Source organism: Mytilus californianus, unplaced genomic scaffold, assembly GCF_021869535.1.
Source record: "Mytilus californianus isolate M0D057914Y unplaced genomic scaffold, xbMytCali1.0.p SCAF_9, whole genome shotgun sequence".
Taxonomy (NCBI): Eukaryota; Metazoa; Mollusca; class Bivalvia; order Mytilida; family Mytilidae; genus Mytilus; species Mytilus californianus.
This window is the reverse complement of record NW_026262745.1, coordinates 25,022,700-25,038,170: the sequence shown is the minus strand read 5'-3', so window position 1 is coordinate 25,038,170 and position 15,471 is coordinate 25,022,700. Positions and strand designations below refer to the sequence as shown.

The 15,471-nt window shown below is 33.7% G+C and overlaps 1 protein-coding gene across 1 annotated transcript in view; it reads left to right on the top strand.

Annotated features, from left to right (window-relative positions):
* LOC127715280 (uncharacterized) overlaps nucleotides 1-11,461 on the top strand; it is a 49,136-nt gene extending 37,675 nt beyond the window's left edge. Inside the window, exon 17 of the mRNA XM_052221319.1 lies at nucleotides 10,733-11,461. Within this exon, the coding sequence (XP_052077279.1) occupies nucleotides 10,733-10,883 (151 nt within the window). The 3' untranslated portion in view covers nucleotides 10,884-11,461. The remainder of the gene's footprint in view (nucleotides 1-10,732) is intronic.
* The last annotated feature ends 4,010 nt before the right edge of the window (nucleotides 11,462-15,471 follow it).

Here is a 15,471-nt window from a genome sequence, read left to right as displayed (position 1 = left end):
TCAGAAACTATCCTATGTAAATACATGGTAAATAAATATGTTAATGTCAATGTCATTTACATTTCTATCCATATAAGCTAAAAAGTGGAAAGAAAACTCATCATTACCAAGCATATTTTTGTTGTTTAGAAAAGGTAACATATTTTATTTCAGCTTGTATTGAATCTTTTATTAATTGACCAAGGATGACCCACATTGCACTATTTATTTTCTTAAGAGCTTTAAACTTTAATCATGTTTATAAAAGCATGAAAAACCACTACCGTAACTTTAATGTTATCACCTATATAGTTGACAAGTTTTATACAGGAACAGTTAAAGGACAAAACCTTTGTTATGATAAATACTGTAGGAGTAATAACTTTTCATTTTTGTCACTTAAATTCAGTTGTTGGTTTATCATTTTAAGGCGTTGAAATAATTAAGGCACAAAACATGTCAGTTGCCACAGATAACCCATGTAGTTGTCATAAATCTGTGCAAATATTCATTCATTACTTCTACACATATGTTACAGAGCTACTTTATTATTGCTATTTTGTGTAGTTTTCCTTTGATCCTTATTTTGTGATAATTATTCATATCATGCTACTCACTTGAGATAGAAAATTATCACTAGAAACTAAGGGTGCACGTGCCTTGGTCAACGTAAATATCAACGACATTATAGGCAAAATAGTGATAAACAGATTATCAATGGTCTTTCAAACTGTCACCCTTCGATGAGATTGTAGCTGAGAAACACCCTCTTGTTTGAAAAACCATTAGTAATTTATAAATACAAGCAATTGTGATGTTATGATGCATATAAATTTAACATCTGTAAAAAACTGTTTACCGTGGCATCTGAGATCATTCCAAGTGTTTAGTGGGGTTGTGTTGTTCAGTCTTATTTTCTATCTGAGATCATTCCATGTTTTTAGTGGGGCTGTGTTGTTCAGTCTTATTTTCTATCTTAGATCATTCCCAGTTTTTAGTGGGATTGTGATGTTCAGTCTAGTTTTCCACCTGAGATCATCCCCAAGTTTTAGTGGGGTTGTGTTGTTCAGTCTAGTTTTCCATCTGAGATCATTCCCAGGTTTTAGTGGGGTTGTGTTGTTCAGTCTAGTTTTCCATCTGAGATCATTCCCAGTTTTTAGTGGGATTGTGTTGTTCAGTCTTTTTATCTATCTGAGATCATCCCCAGGTTTTTAGTGGTGTTGTGTTGTTGAGTCTTAAATCTATCTGAGATCATTCCCAGTTTTTAGTGGTGTTGTATTGTTCAGTCTCAAATCCATCTGAGATCATCCCCAGTTTTTAGTGGTGTTGTGTTGTTCAGTCTTATTATACGACCGCAAAAAAATTTTGTGGTCTTATATTGGTATGACGTTGGCGGCGTCGTCGTCGTCGTCTGAAGACACATTAGTTTTCGCACTCTAACTTTAGTTTAAGTGAATGGATCTCTATGAAATTTTACCATAAGGTTCAATACCACAAAAGGAAGGTTGGGATTGATTTTGGGGGTTATGGTACCAACAGTTAAGGAATTAGGGTCCAAAAACTTGTGTGTTAGTGTATGGATCTCTCTGACATTGTACAACAAGGTTCCATATCACAAAGAGAATGCTTGGATTGATTTTGGGGGTAATTGCCTCAAAATTTTAGGAATTAGGGGCCAAAAAAAGGGGCCAAAAAAAAAGCATTTTTCTAGTTTCATGACAATAACTTGTGTGTAAGTCTATGGATCTCTCTGAAATTGTACTACAAGGTTCCATATCACAAAGGGAAAGCTGGAATTGAGTTTGGGGGTAATTGCCCAAAAGTTTAAGAATAAGGGACCAAAAAGGGGCCAAAAATAAGCATTTTTCTAGTTTCCAGACAATAACTTGTGTTCAAGTGTATGGATCTCTCTGAAATTATACTGCAAGGTACCATACCACAAAGGGAAGGCTGGGATTGATTTTGGGGGTAATTGCCTCAAAATTTTAGGAATTATGGGCCAAAAAGGGGCAAAAAACAAGCATTTTTTTCTAGTTTAAGGACAATAACTTGTGTGTAAGTAAATGGATCTTTTTGAAATTGTACTACAAGGTTCCATATCACAAAGGGAAAGCTGGGTTTGAATTTGGGGGTAATTGCCGTAGATGTTATGGAATATGGGGCCAAAAAGGGGCCAAAAAACAAGCATTTTTCTAGTTTCCAGACAATAACTTGTGTTCAAGTGTATGGATCTCTATGAAATTGTACTGCAAGGTACCATACCACAAAGGGAAGGCTGGGATTGAGTTTGGGGGTGATGAATCATAAGGGGGTTCAAAAAATTTGGGGGGGGGATTTATTTTCCTTTTTTTTTCTTTAAATTTTTCATTTTAAATTGGTTATTTCTGATTTATATATAAAAGCAAATAATAATGATATGGTTTGAATAGGTAAATTAAAATTTTTTAAGTTCTTAGACCACATTCATTCTGTGTCAGAAACCTATGCTGTGTCAATTATTTAATCACAATGCAAATTCAGTGCTGTATCAAGCTTGAATGTTGTGTCCATACTTGCCCCAACTGTTCAGGGTTCAACCTCTGCGGTCGTATCAAGCTGCGCCCAGCAGGGCATTTTATTTTCTATCTGAGATCATCCCCAGGTTTAAGTGGGGTTGTGATGTTCAGTCTATTTTTCCAATTGAGATCATCCCCAGGTTTTAGTGGGATTGTGTTGTTCAGTCTAGTTTTCTATCTGAGATCATCCCCAGGTTTTAGTGGGGTTGTGTTGTTCAGTCTAGTTTTCCATCTGAGATCATCCCCAGGCTTTAGTGGGGTTGTGTTGTTCAGTCTAGTTTTCCATCTGAGATCATCCCCATGTTTTAGTGGGGTTGTGATGTTCAGTCTAGTTTTCTATCTGAGATCATCCCCAGGTTTTAGTGGGGTTGTGATATTCAGTCTAATTTCTATCTAAGACGATCCCCAGGTTTTTAGTGGTGTTGTGTTGTTCAGTCTTATTTTCTATCTGAGATCATCCCCAGGTTTTAGGGGTGTTGTGTTGTTTAGTTTAGTTTTATATCTGAGATCATCCCCAAGTTTAGTGGGGTTGTGTTGTTCAGTCTAGTTTTCTATCTGAGATCATCCCCAGGTTTTAGTGGGGTTGTTTTGTTCAGTCTAGTTTTCTTTCTGAGATCATCCCCAGGTTTTAGTGGGGTTGTGTTGTTCAGTCTAGTTTTCTATCTGAGATCATCCCCAGGTTTTAGTGGGGTTGTGTTGTTCAGTCTAGTTTTCTATCTGAGATCATCCCCAGGTTTTAGTGGTGTTGTGTTGTTCAGTCTAGTTTTATATCTGAGATCATCCCCAGGTTTTATTGGTGTTGTGTTGTTCAGTCTAGTTTTCTATCTGAGATCATCCCCAGGTTTTAGTGGTGTTGTTTTGTTCAGTCTAGTTTTCTATCTGAGATCATCCCCAGGTTTTAGTGGTGTTGTGTTGTTCAGTCTAGTTTTCTATCTGAGATCATCCCCAGGTTTTAGTGGTGTTGTGTTGTTCAGTCTAGTTTTCTATCTGAGATCATCCCCAGGTTTTAGTGGTGTTGTGTTGTTCAGTCTAGTTTTCTATCTGAGATCATCCCCAGGTTTTAGTGGGTTTGTGTTGTTCAGTCTAGTTTTCTATCTGAGATCATCCCCAGGTTTTAGTGGGTTTGTGTTGTTCAGTCTAGTTTTCTATCTGAGATCAGCCCCAGGTTTTAGTGGTGTTGTTTTGTTCAGTCTAGTTTTCTATCTGAGATCATCCCCAGGTTTTAGTGGGGTTGTTTTGTTCAGTCTAGTTTTCTATCTGAGATCATCCCCAGGTTTTAGTGGTGTTGTGTTGTTCAGTCTAGTTTTCTATCTGAGATCATCCCCAGGTTTTAGTGGGGTTGTGTTGTTCAGTCTAGTTTTCTATCTGAGATCATCCCCAGGTTTTAGAGGGGTTGTTTTGTTCAGTCTTATTTTCTTTGTAGTGTTTTGTAGACTTGTTTGTTTTTTCGTCGTCATTCCTTTTTTAGTCATGGCATTGTCAGTTTATTTCTTTACTTATAAGTTTTTTTAAAATGTCCCTTTAGTATCATCTGCCTCTTTTTTAAGGTGTTTATAAAATGAACATCTGTTAAGATGCATACATACTGTACATCTGTAAAGTTGTATATATATGTTTCTCTAATTCTGACCTGATTAATGTACCGTTTATATGCATCTCAACAAATTCTTATTCTCTCCAGGCACTATGGCTTCCTCCACGAATAAAAACTGAATGCCACGAAATAGCTCAGTAGTGCTGAAAGTGGTGTTAAACACCAATCAATCAATCTAATTCTTATCTGATTAATGTACAATTTACATGCATCTCAGCAAGTGTACAGTTTATGTTTGTCTAAACAAATGTACATCTTAAATAAACTGATCAAATTATTCCTTGATAGTTATAATAGTCTGTAGATGGGTTTGTTACACATTTGAAGGAATTAGCATAGTTGATATGTTGTGAAATGTTATATTAATTATTATTAATATTTTAAGGTCCAACAACAAGGTCATAGATAAGTAGGGAGATGTTTTGTAAACCACACTATTACTTTATAAATGTATGCTTTAATAAATCCTTTTAATGACCTAAAACAATGAAATATCATTTAAATTAGATCTTTGTCCTAAGACCATTAAATATAGTTCAAATTCAACTCAATTATAGATTTGACATTGGCTATTTTTGTAAAGAGTTTTGCCCTCAGCATTTTTTTTGGGGTGGGGGGGGGGGGGGGTCTAAATTAAAACCAATATAATTTTCAGAAAAGGATGTGGTATGATGTGGCTTCTTTTTGCTCCTATAGAATACATAAACAACATAGTATTTTAAGTCTGTCAGTTATCAGTAAATTTCATTTTACTTTGTCTTATATATTTGCTAACAGACTTCCTTGCCTTTGTCTTGTGTATTTGTTAACAGACTTCATTCAAACATTTTCAGTCAAAATATAAATATTGGAAATAGGACACAATCACATGATCAGTGAATTTACAGATCAGATGACTATTTCTGAATTTTAAGAACAAAAACTGTGAAAATATGTCACTTGTGAGTTGAGACACAAACACACTGTATGGGTCAAATATTTCATCATAGTGACTGTAAACATATGTAGCGTTGATGTCAGTCGTTCTTCATTATAACCCTGTTGAAGTAGTTTTTGTGTCAGGTGCACACCCCCGCCTCCGTGTTAATCAAGTCTGTATAATGAGAAATGTACATGTGTACAGTTTCAATTCAAATATGTAAACTCCATACAATAGATAAGTACAATATTGATAATTTTAAAATTAGAATAGGAGAAATGTCATTTAATACTTTAATGCATGTATTTACCTTGATTAAAAAGGATATTCAGACTTGGTGAACCAATTTGAAATATTTGAACAGTGTATACCTAAAAGGATGTCAGGGAAAATATGTGAAATGTAGATAGAATATCTTAAAGTTTAAAAAGGGGTGACTAGTTACAGGTAAAATATTCTCAGGTAATTTTGTAAATCATTCCCAATAATCAGAGCAAATATTTTTGCACTTTAAGCCACTATCTTTTTTAAAGGGAATAGTTCAAAAATATTGATGCAAATGAATAAAATAATCAGTAATAAATCTTGATTTAAACTGATAAAATCAAAAGAAAAAAATACACACCTAAAACTTGCAGCAGAAAGTATTTTAATACTTTTAATGTTTTTATTAGTAGTTGTTGATGTTTGTTGCTAAGATGGATATATATTTCTTGGGTCACCTAGTCCATATATTTGTTAAGAACTTAAGAACTATAATCCAGTGCTTTGCTTTTGCGCCAATTGGCATTTCATCTGCGCCAAAATAATCTTTCATTTGCAACACAAACCATATTTCATTTGCGCCAAAATAAAACATTTTTTTTTGCGCCAATAATACAGGTAAATAAAAACCAAAAGTTTGTTTGACACAAGACTTGTCAGCAACGGCTCGAATGTACTCATTTACACTGGATAACCTATATGTGTGGTCATAAAAAAAATACAGACTTATTTCCGCTATATACAAATAAGGAGATTTGGTATGATTGCCAATAGCCCATCATCCAAGCATGTATGTGAAGGATGAGGGGCATTCTATGAGGAAGCCAGGAGGCTTCGAGGGTTAAATATGAATATTTTTTTCGTTAGGCTGTATACGACCTTTTTTACAGTTGAGTGATTTTATCACATAGACAAAATCAGTCACCCATGTACTATAAATACCTGTGTAACCTTATCCTAAGCCTCGTTTTTAAGCAACAAGGCAAATGCATGGTAAATTTAACAGTTCAGAAACTCAATTTATTGGTCCAATTACTGGAGGTTATCCAAACTTCAAATAAAAACTTCTACCAAGTTAAACCTATTCCAAAATGGTCATCTGCACAACATATCTTGGGAGGGAATTTAACCCTCGAGGCCTCCTGGCTTCCTCATAGAATGCCCTCATCCTTCACAAACATGCTTGGATGATGGGCTATTCTATATCGTAAGCCATACAGCATTTCTCAGGTTAAATATGAATCTTTAAAGCCACCAGACCAATAAATGCACTTCACAGAAATCTCAAGATATCCTCCATGATTTAGAATCAAATAAAACTGCTATCTATTAGTTACTCCAACACCTGCTAAAGGACAGAAAATACATCAAACTGTCTATCTTATCATATCAAGATTTGTTTGTAATTTAACATAACATAATACTCAGTAAATATACTTTATTACTGCAATAAAAACAATTATTCAAAACAATCAAAATCATTACTGTCCATATTACTGTCCATATTCAACAAATTAGCATTGTCCATATTCAACAAATTATCACTGTCCATATCAAACAATTATCATTGTCCATACATGTATTAAACAAATTCCACAGATCCATTTCCAAAGTGGTCGTCAGAAAATCCATCCAGGCTTGGTGGTTTTCATTAATGATGTTATCAAAAATGATACTGAGTCTGTATCAAAACTCATATTATCAATGCTTTTAAAATTGACTAAAGCTTGTGTTCTTTGAGCTGAACATAAAGCCATTAAGGCAGCAATTTTTAATGTAAGAATTTTTAAACTTAAGTTTTCTATGGAAATAAGTTTGATAAATAGTGGAGAACCTTGCTGACATCCCAAGTATATTGATATTTAGGAAGAGGTGGCCTTAAATTAAAAACTCCTTTCATGAATCTAGATATTACAACATTGTCTACAAGCTGTGTATTACCAAAAGAAGCCAGAGTCTGGCTTACAGCACATTTATAAGTGTTTACACAACTATAGGACTTTTTCATTCTGTATAGTTCCCCTAAAAAATTTATTAATTGTATTTCAGTTGGTTTAACGGAATTAATCTTCTGTTTACTACACCAAATACACCATTTTCTTCATTGAAACTCATATTATTTTGAAGTGGAGGTCTCCACGAGTGTAGTAAAATATCTCTAGATTGTTCTGAAACTCCTTGACTTTTGAGTGGTTGCCTGATACAATGCAGGTGACTAGAAACATTTTTCTCTTGTTCATTGGGGCCTTCCCCTTCTTATTTTTTCCCAGTCCTTTCCCTGGACTTTTAGACAAACCCAGTTTGTCTGACTTTTTTTTACCCTTGTAACATTTTTCGCTGCGTCAGCTTTATTATTTTTTGTATTATCTATGTCCTCCACTAAGGAGAAGCCAGAAAAGTCTCGTGACTCTGTATCTGACACAAATAATTGCATTATATCTTGCTTACTTAAGGTATTGTTTGGCTCCGAGTCAGAGTCTGATGAAGACATTGTAGAATATTAACACAGGTCGTGTCCACTATTTGAAACTTATCTTTAATACACGTGTCGTGCTACAGCCTTAGAAAAAAAACAGGCTTCGGATAAGGTTACACGGGTATTTATAGTACACGGGTGACTGATTTTGTCTAGCGATAAAATCACTCAACTGTAAAAAAGGTCGTATACAGCCTAACGAAAGAAATATTCATATTTAACCTGAGAAATGCCGTATGGCTTACAATATAGAATGAGACAACTATCCACCAAAGTTCAAATGAAGTGGATGAAAGCCATCATAGACAACTGTACGGCCTTCAGATTAACCCATTCCATATAGTCGACTATAAATGGCCCCAACATGAAAAATATTAAACAATCCAATTCTGAGAAAACTAACGACCTGTTTGTCTCAGAATTGACAATGTCCATCTTGACACCTCAAACATGTGAACACTATATGATTTTACCCCTAATCGACTCAGTTTTTGTCCAGCCTGCGACTTTTGTCGCAGAAAGCTCAACATAGGGATAGTGATCAGGCGGCGGCTACGGCGGCAGTGGCATTAGCTAACTTCTTAAAAGCTTTATATTTTAGAAGGTGGAAGACCTGGATGCTTCATACTTTGTATATAGATGCCTTATGTTACAAGGTTTCCATCTGTCACATGTCCATTGTCCTTGACCTCATTTTCATGGTTCAGTGACTACTTGAAAAAAAAGTTAGGATTTTTTGTAATGTTAATTTCTCTCTTATTATGAGTAATAGGATAACTATATTTGGTATGTGCGTACCTTGCAAGGTCCTCATGCCCGTCACTTGACCTCGACCTCGTTTCATTGATCAGTGAACAAGGTTAAGTTTTGGTGATCAAGTCCATATCTCAGATACTAGAAGCAATAGGTCTACCATATTCGGTGTATGGAAGGACTGTAAGGTGTACATGTCCAACTGGCAGGTGTCATCTGACCTTGACCTCATTTTCATGGTTCAGTGGTTATAGTTAAGTTTTTGTGTTTTGGTCTGTTTTTCTTATACTGTATGCTATGGGTCTACTGTATTTGGTGTATGGAATGATTGTAAGGTGTACATGTCTAGCTGGCAGGTGTCTTCTGACCTTGACCTCATTTTCATGGTTCAATGGTCAAAGTTAAGTTTTTGAGTTTTGGTCTTTTTTTCTAATACTATATGCAATAGGTCATCTATATTTGGTGTATGGAAATATTTTATGATGTACATGTCAGTCTTGCAGGTTTTATTTGACCTTGACCTCATTTTCACGGTTCATTGCTCAGTGTTAAGTTTTTGTGTTTTGGTCTGTTTTTCTAATACTATAAGCAATAGGTCAACTATATTTGTTGTATGGAAGGATTGCAAGCTGTACATGTCTGCCTGGCATGGTCCATCTGACCTTGACCTCATTTTCATGGTTCATTGGTCAATGTTTAGTTTTCTTGGTTAAGTCTGTATCTTAGAACCTATAAACAATAGGTCAACTATATTTAGTGTATTGAATGATTGTAAGGTGTACATGTATTTCTTGTTTGGTTTATATGACCTTGACCTCATTTTCTTGGATCATGTTAAGTGTATGTGATAGTTGTAGTAAAGCTTTATATTTAGTACTATCAACATAATATCAATGATTAGTAAAGAAGGCTAGACATTTCAGCGTGTGTACTCTTGTATATTTAAAAACATGAGTATGAACTTACTTATATACCCAGGGGGGAATACTAAAAAAAAAATCTAACTCACGATGTAGCAATAAATATTTAAAAATTTTCCGTTATATGTTACCTGTAAAAAGGCGCAAATGTAGTTTTATTTTTTTGTGGCGTAAATGAAAGATTGGATTTTGCAACAATTGGCGCAAATGCAATGCGCCCCTATAATCAGCTATGTCTGCTGTCTGTCTGTAAGTCATTGATAATTTTTTTTAAAGGTCACTTTCCCAGTTATTAAACAGACCATCTTCACCTCCTTGATACAACTGGCCAGGTTAAATGCCAATTAGACCTGAATAATCCCTGAAATATCAACTTACAAATTTATATTTGTTGATACTGACAAACATTTATCTTGATCACCATAGCTATAAATTGGTAAATCTTCACCTGTAAAAATGAAGGATTTGAAAAAAATAGCATATTTGTATCTCATTTTTTGTCATACAATTTTCAAATTAGAATCAAGGAACCTAAGCCGAGTTTTGACTATAAGAAATACAGCCAAACCTGTATATAAAGGTTACCCTCAATACCATAGAAAACTGACCTTATAAGAGAGATGACCTTTGAATTGAGGTTCAAAATGCATATATATGACTACAGTGGAACAAAAGAAAGGTGACCTGTGTAGCAGGTTTGACTGCATTGAGATGGGGAACCAGTTTTAGCTCATTGATATTTGAATGTGTATGGGGATGTACCTGGTTTGCTGGTTAATTACTACATGTCTTAATATGCATTTTAAAACCAGTTGGAAGCAGATCTTTATCATCACTTTTATCTATACATCTGACACAAGGTTGGGACTTCTGAGTACAATGCTCTCTGCACAAGAGAGATCTCTTGCAATAACTCTCTGAGAATTCTTTAGTTGATCTAAAGCAAGTCAAAATTTCTGCCCTTATGCTAAAATTTCTACTTTTTTTAATGACGGCAAATTTTTCCTCCCCTCATTCCCATCAATCTTATATGAAGACCCTCTCTTTGATTTAGTTACTGTTTTATTTGTTGTCTTCTAGAATATGCATGAAATATTTACCAGTTAACATTATAACAAACAATGATCTTTCAATCAGTCATATTTAAAGGACTTTGTAAAGACATGAACGGTGCCTAATAGCTATTATTTTTTCAATGAGTTTTTTTCTTTTCTTTTTTTATTCAAAATGTGACTTTTTATGTAGTAAAAGGTCATTTGTTTTATATTTTAGGGCCATTATTGGGACCATAGATGCCTTTAAAAGACTCAGCAATGCACCTTCTGATGAAGTAATGTTACCAGCAAATTTGACTGCAACAGTGGGACATATTGTATCAGATATTGTGGGTAACATTACAACTGTCAAATCAGCATCACCCTAATTTATTTTAAAAGAATCATCAGTGAATTTTATTCTTTCTGGGAATTGTGTAGAGTATAGTTCTTGTAATATTGACAATAGTATTATACTGGTTGGTATGACCCATGTCTTTCTTTGTGACAGATTCTGCTGTGAATCTGAGATATTCAGGTTGGGGTAACTTAACTGAACAGTAGCAAGTATAGTATTGTAAATTTAGAAATTATAGTGATGTTTTTATTGATGTGAAAAATACATGGACATTCATATTTTTATTTGTTTAAGTAATGTTCATTGGTTATGTACTATTTGGATATGATTTCAAGTTCACCTTACTTATCTTGCTTTATGGATGGTCATCAAGGATCATGTTGTAAATATTCAATCAGGAGTTGAAGCTGGGACCAATAGATATGTATTCATTTATAAGTCCCAGGTTGAAGATCTAGATTTAGTATGGTTTTGTGGAATTTAGCACTAGACGGGGACTTTTTTGTCCCAACACATCTCGTTTCAATATTAACCATTTAAGAGTTCAATTAAGAGGATCATTCTATTTAAAACTGAGGAAACCAATGGCTGTATTAAATGTTTGCATTATTTTTTATACGACCACAAAAAATTTTTGCGGTCGTAATTGTTAGTATGTCGTTGTCGTCGTCTGAAGACACATTGGTTTTCGCACTCTAACTTTAGTTGAAGTGAATGGATCTCTATGAAATTTTACCATAAGGTTCAATTTCTATAAAAAATTGTTTTAAAAAAGAAAAATATTTAGAACTACAGGATTTTAAAAAAAGACAGTCAATTTGTAAATTAAGAATAAGTGCTCACTCTTTTAAAAATTGAGACAGACAGATATTCAAAAAAATATATAGAAAGATCTGAGCGTCTTTGTTCAAATTGCTCACTTGGTAAAGTTGAAGATGAGCTTCATTTTTTGTTAGAATGTCCTCTTTATGATACTCAAAGGGAAGACTTTTTTCAATACATATCTGACAATTGTTATAATTTTAAAAATTTAAATAAATCTTCTAAATTTTTATGGCTCTTGACTCAAGAAAATGTAACTCTTATGGAAAAACTGGGCTGTTATATTTGTGACTGTTTTGAATTAAGGAGATCAGGTATGCATATTGACACTAAGTCAAGTAAACGATTTGAGAATGAATGCATATAATGTAATTTTATTCTTTTATTCACAATATATATGTGGTTTTTGGCTCTGATTCTGACCAATGCTAATATACTAAATATATATTTTCAAGTGACTATTATTGTTGTTGTTACCAATTATGTAAATCAATTGTATCTGATTTTATGCCCTTTATGGGCCCTGTAATTTGGGAAATAAAAAAAAATATAATACCACAAAAGGAAGGTTGGGAATGATTATGGGGGTTATGGTACCAACAGTTAAGGAAAAAGGGGCCAAAAATAAGCACTTTTGTAACTTCCAGACATAACTTGTGTATTAGTGTATGGATGTCTCTGACATTGTACCGCAAGGTTCCATATCACACAGGAATGCTGGGATTGATTTGGGGGGTAATTGCCTCAAAATATTAGGAATTAGGGGCCAAAAAAGGGGCAAAAAACAAGCATTTTTTTAGTTTCATGACAATAACTTGTGTGTAAGTGTATGGATCTTTCTGATATTGTACTACAAGGTTCCATATCACAAAGGGAAAGCTGGAATTGAGTTTGGGGGTAATTGCCCAAAACATTTAGGAATAAGGGGCCAAAAATGGCCAAAAATAAGCATTTTTCTAGTTTCCAGACAATAACTTGTGTTCAAGTGTATGGATCTCTCTGAAATTGTACTGCAAGGTACCATACTACAAAGGGAAGGCTGGGATTGATTTTGGGGGTAATTGCTTCAAAATATTAGATATTAGGGTCAAAAAAGGGGCAAAAAACAAGCATTTTTCTAGTTTCAGGACAATAACTTGTGTGTAAGTGTTTGGATCTTTATGAAATTATACTACAAGGTTCCATATCACAAAGGGAAAGCTGGGTTTGAGTTTGTGGGTAATTGCCCTAAATGTTTAGGAATTTGGGGCCAAAAAGGGGCCAAAAAACAAGCATTTTTCTAGTTTCCAGACAATAACTAATGTGTTCAAGTGTATGGATCTCTCTGAAATTGTACTGCAGGTACCATACCACAAAGGGAAGGCTGGGATTGAGTTTGGGGGTGATGAATCATAAGGGGTTCAAAAAAATTTGGGGGGGGGGGATTATTTTTTTCATTAAAATTTTCTATTTTAAATTGGTTATTTCTGATTTATATATAAAAGCAAATAAAAATGATATGGTTTGAATAGGTAGATTAAAATTTTTTAAGTTATTGGACCACATTCATTCTGTGTCAGAAACCTGTGCTGTGTCAAATATTTAATCACAATCCAAATTCAGTGCTGTATCAAGCTTGAATGTTGTGTCCATACTTGCCCCAACTGTTCAGGGTTCTACCTCTGCGGTCGTATCAAGCTGCGCCCAGCGGAGCATTTTATTGAATTTATAGAATTTAATGAGTACAATATTACTTCAGTGAAGTTGACTTATGAACATCAGCAGTGGCACTAGGCAAGAATATATAAAGCTAGCCCTCGGCAAGAATATATAAAGCTAGCACTAAGCAAGAATATATAAAGCTAGCACTAGGCATTAATAGAACCATTTTAGATTTACAAACATTATTGTTTTTGTGTTGTCTCAATATTCAATTGGCCTGATAGAAGATTTTAACAACTTAATTGATTTATTTTACAATGTATTAGAAGCTGTCTTTATTTTTTTTAAGTCACCACCACCTGGTGGCAGTGGTGGGCACTATAGTTCATCATTCTGTGATTCTGTATTAAGTGCAACAGTTTTACAGGCTATTTTCTATATGTTTGTAAGTTTTGAGCTTATTTTTTGTTTGTAAATATTCAATCAGGAGTTGAAGCTGGGACCAGTAGATATGTACTCATGTATTAGTCACAGGTTGAAGATCTAGTTTAAGTACGGTTTTGTGGAATTTATCACTAGATGGGGGCTTTCTTGTTTTCCCAACACATCTAGTTTCAAAAGTAACCATTTTAAGGTTCAATTTAGAGGATCGTTTTATTTATCATGAAATATTTTGATATGAAGTATAAAATATTTTATAAAGTGCAAAAAGTTGAACTTTGAGAGGTTTTCATACTACGATAGTTTAGTTTATTTGCCTTGTTTTCATGTAGTCAACAAAATTTTTTTTTTTGGGGGGGGGGGGGGGGGGGGGATAGTTTGCACTAACACAAAGTTTGTGTAAATGAGTGATATAGATGCTTGATGCCTTTCTTTTATAGTGGTATTACGTCAATCAGGTTTTATGAAATTTTAACGTAGTTGATAGTTTTTTTGGATGCTGTAATCTTTTATATTGTTTTGATGATGCTTTTATGTTTTTTGGATGGGAAATTTATATTTTGGTTTTTATATTGATTATTGATTTGTATTGCTACATGTCTCATAGATTATATACATATATATTGTAAATTTAGAGTACAAATGTTGTTATTTAAAAAGTGGTGCAAATTGTTAACTTGGTAATATGATGATTTGTAGATATTGTTGAATATACTGCCAAATGATTAATGTTTATTAGATATTATTTTTATTTGTGAGATATACAGTGCACGCTTTCCTTGATGTTATTGTCATGAAAGTGAGTTTGAAGTCAATTGTATTTTCAAAGGAGTTAATTCATATCAAATGTTTTTGAATCATTAACTTGGTCTGGTGTGAGATTTTTGCCATCACTTTTGGTTCTATGTTTGTCCACCATTATTTTTTCAAAAATCCTTTTTTCCTGAAATCTCCTGAATAATTATAGGTTGCACTTCTGTAAATATAGACAATGCAATCTGCCATAGGAACTCCTTTTACAGCTAAAACTGTGCCACTTTAACTACGAAGTCTCGTAAATATTTATATCCTGGAATGAAAAGTTAAAATGCACTACTATTTTTTGCGAAGGTCAAAACATACGGTTGTGCTGCATATTTTAAACATTTATATGCCTTGAACTTCTAAGAGTTTAAACTTATACTAAAATTCTGTACTATGCCTCCCTTTACTTTAAGTCTTCCTGAGAATTCAATGTGGCCGCTATCCAACAGTTTTTTTACTGGTAAAATACCCAAGTTGTGTCTCTATGAGATTTTCCATGATGTTTACAGTTATGTTTTAAATTTTTTTATTACCAAAAAAAAAAAAATTCAAAAAATGAAAATATTTATTTTTCCTGTATGTAAAAGTACTTCTGTCAGGTGTATAAAGTACAAATATATTGTATATATTTTACCATATAGAGCTTTAATATGAAAATTGATCTTTTAATTACATGTATGTGTGTGTGTGTGAAGAGGGGGTTGGGGTTCATATTTTGCCTTAGAGAAAGAGGTAAGTGTGTGATTAAATGAAACAAAGATCTGATAATTTAAAAGCAATAAGTGTGCCTTTAAAATTTTCTTAGTTCAATGTTATAACTATACCGGTAATTTTATTTATTTTTGTTGTAAAGAATATCTTTTTTACCCAAAGATGGTGGCTTCACCTAGAAATTTTATGTAAAAATAGTT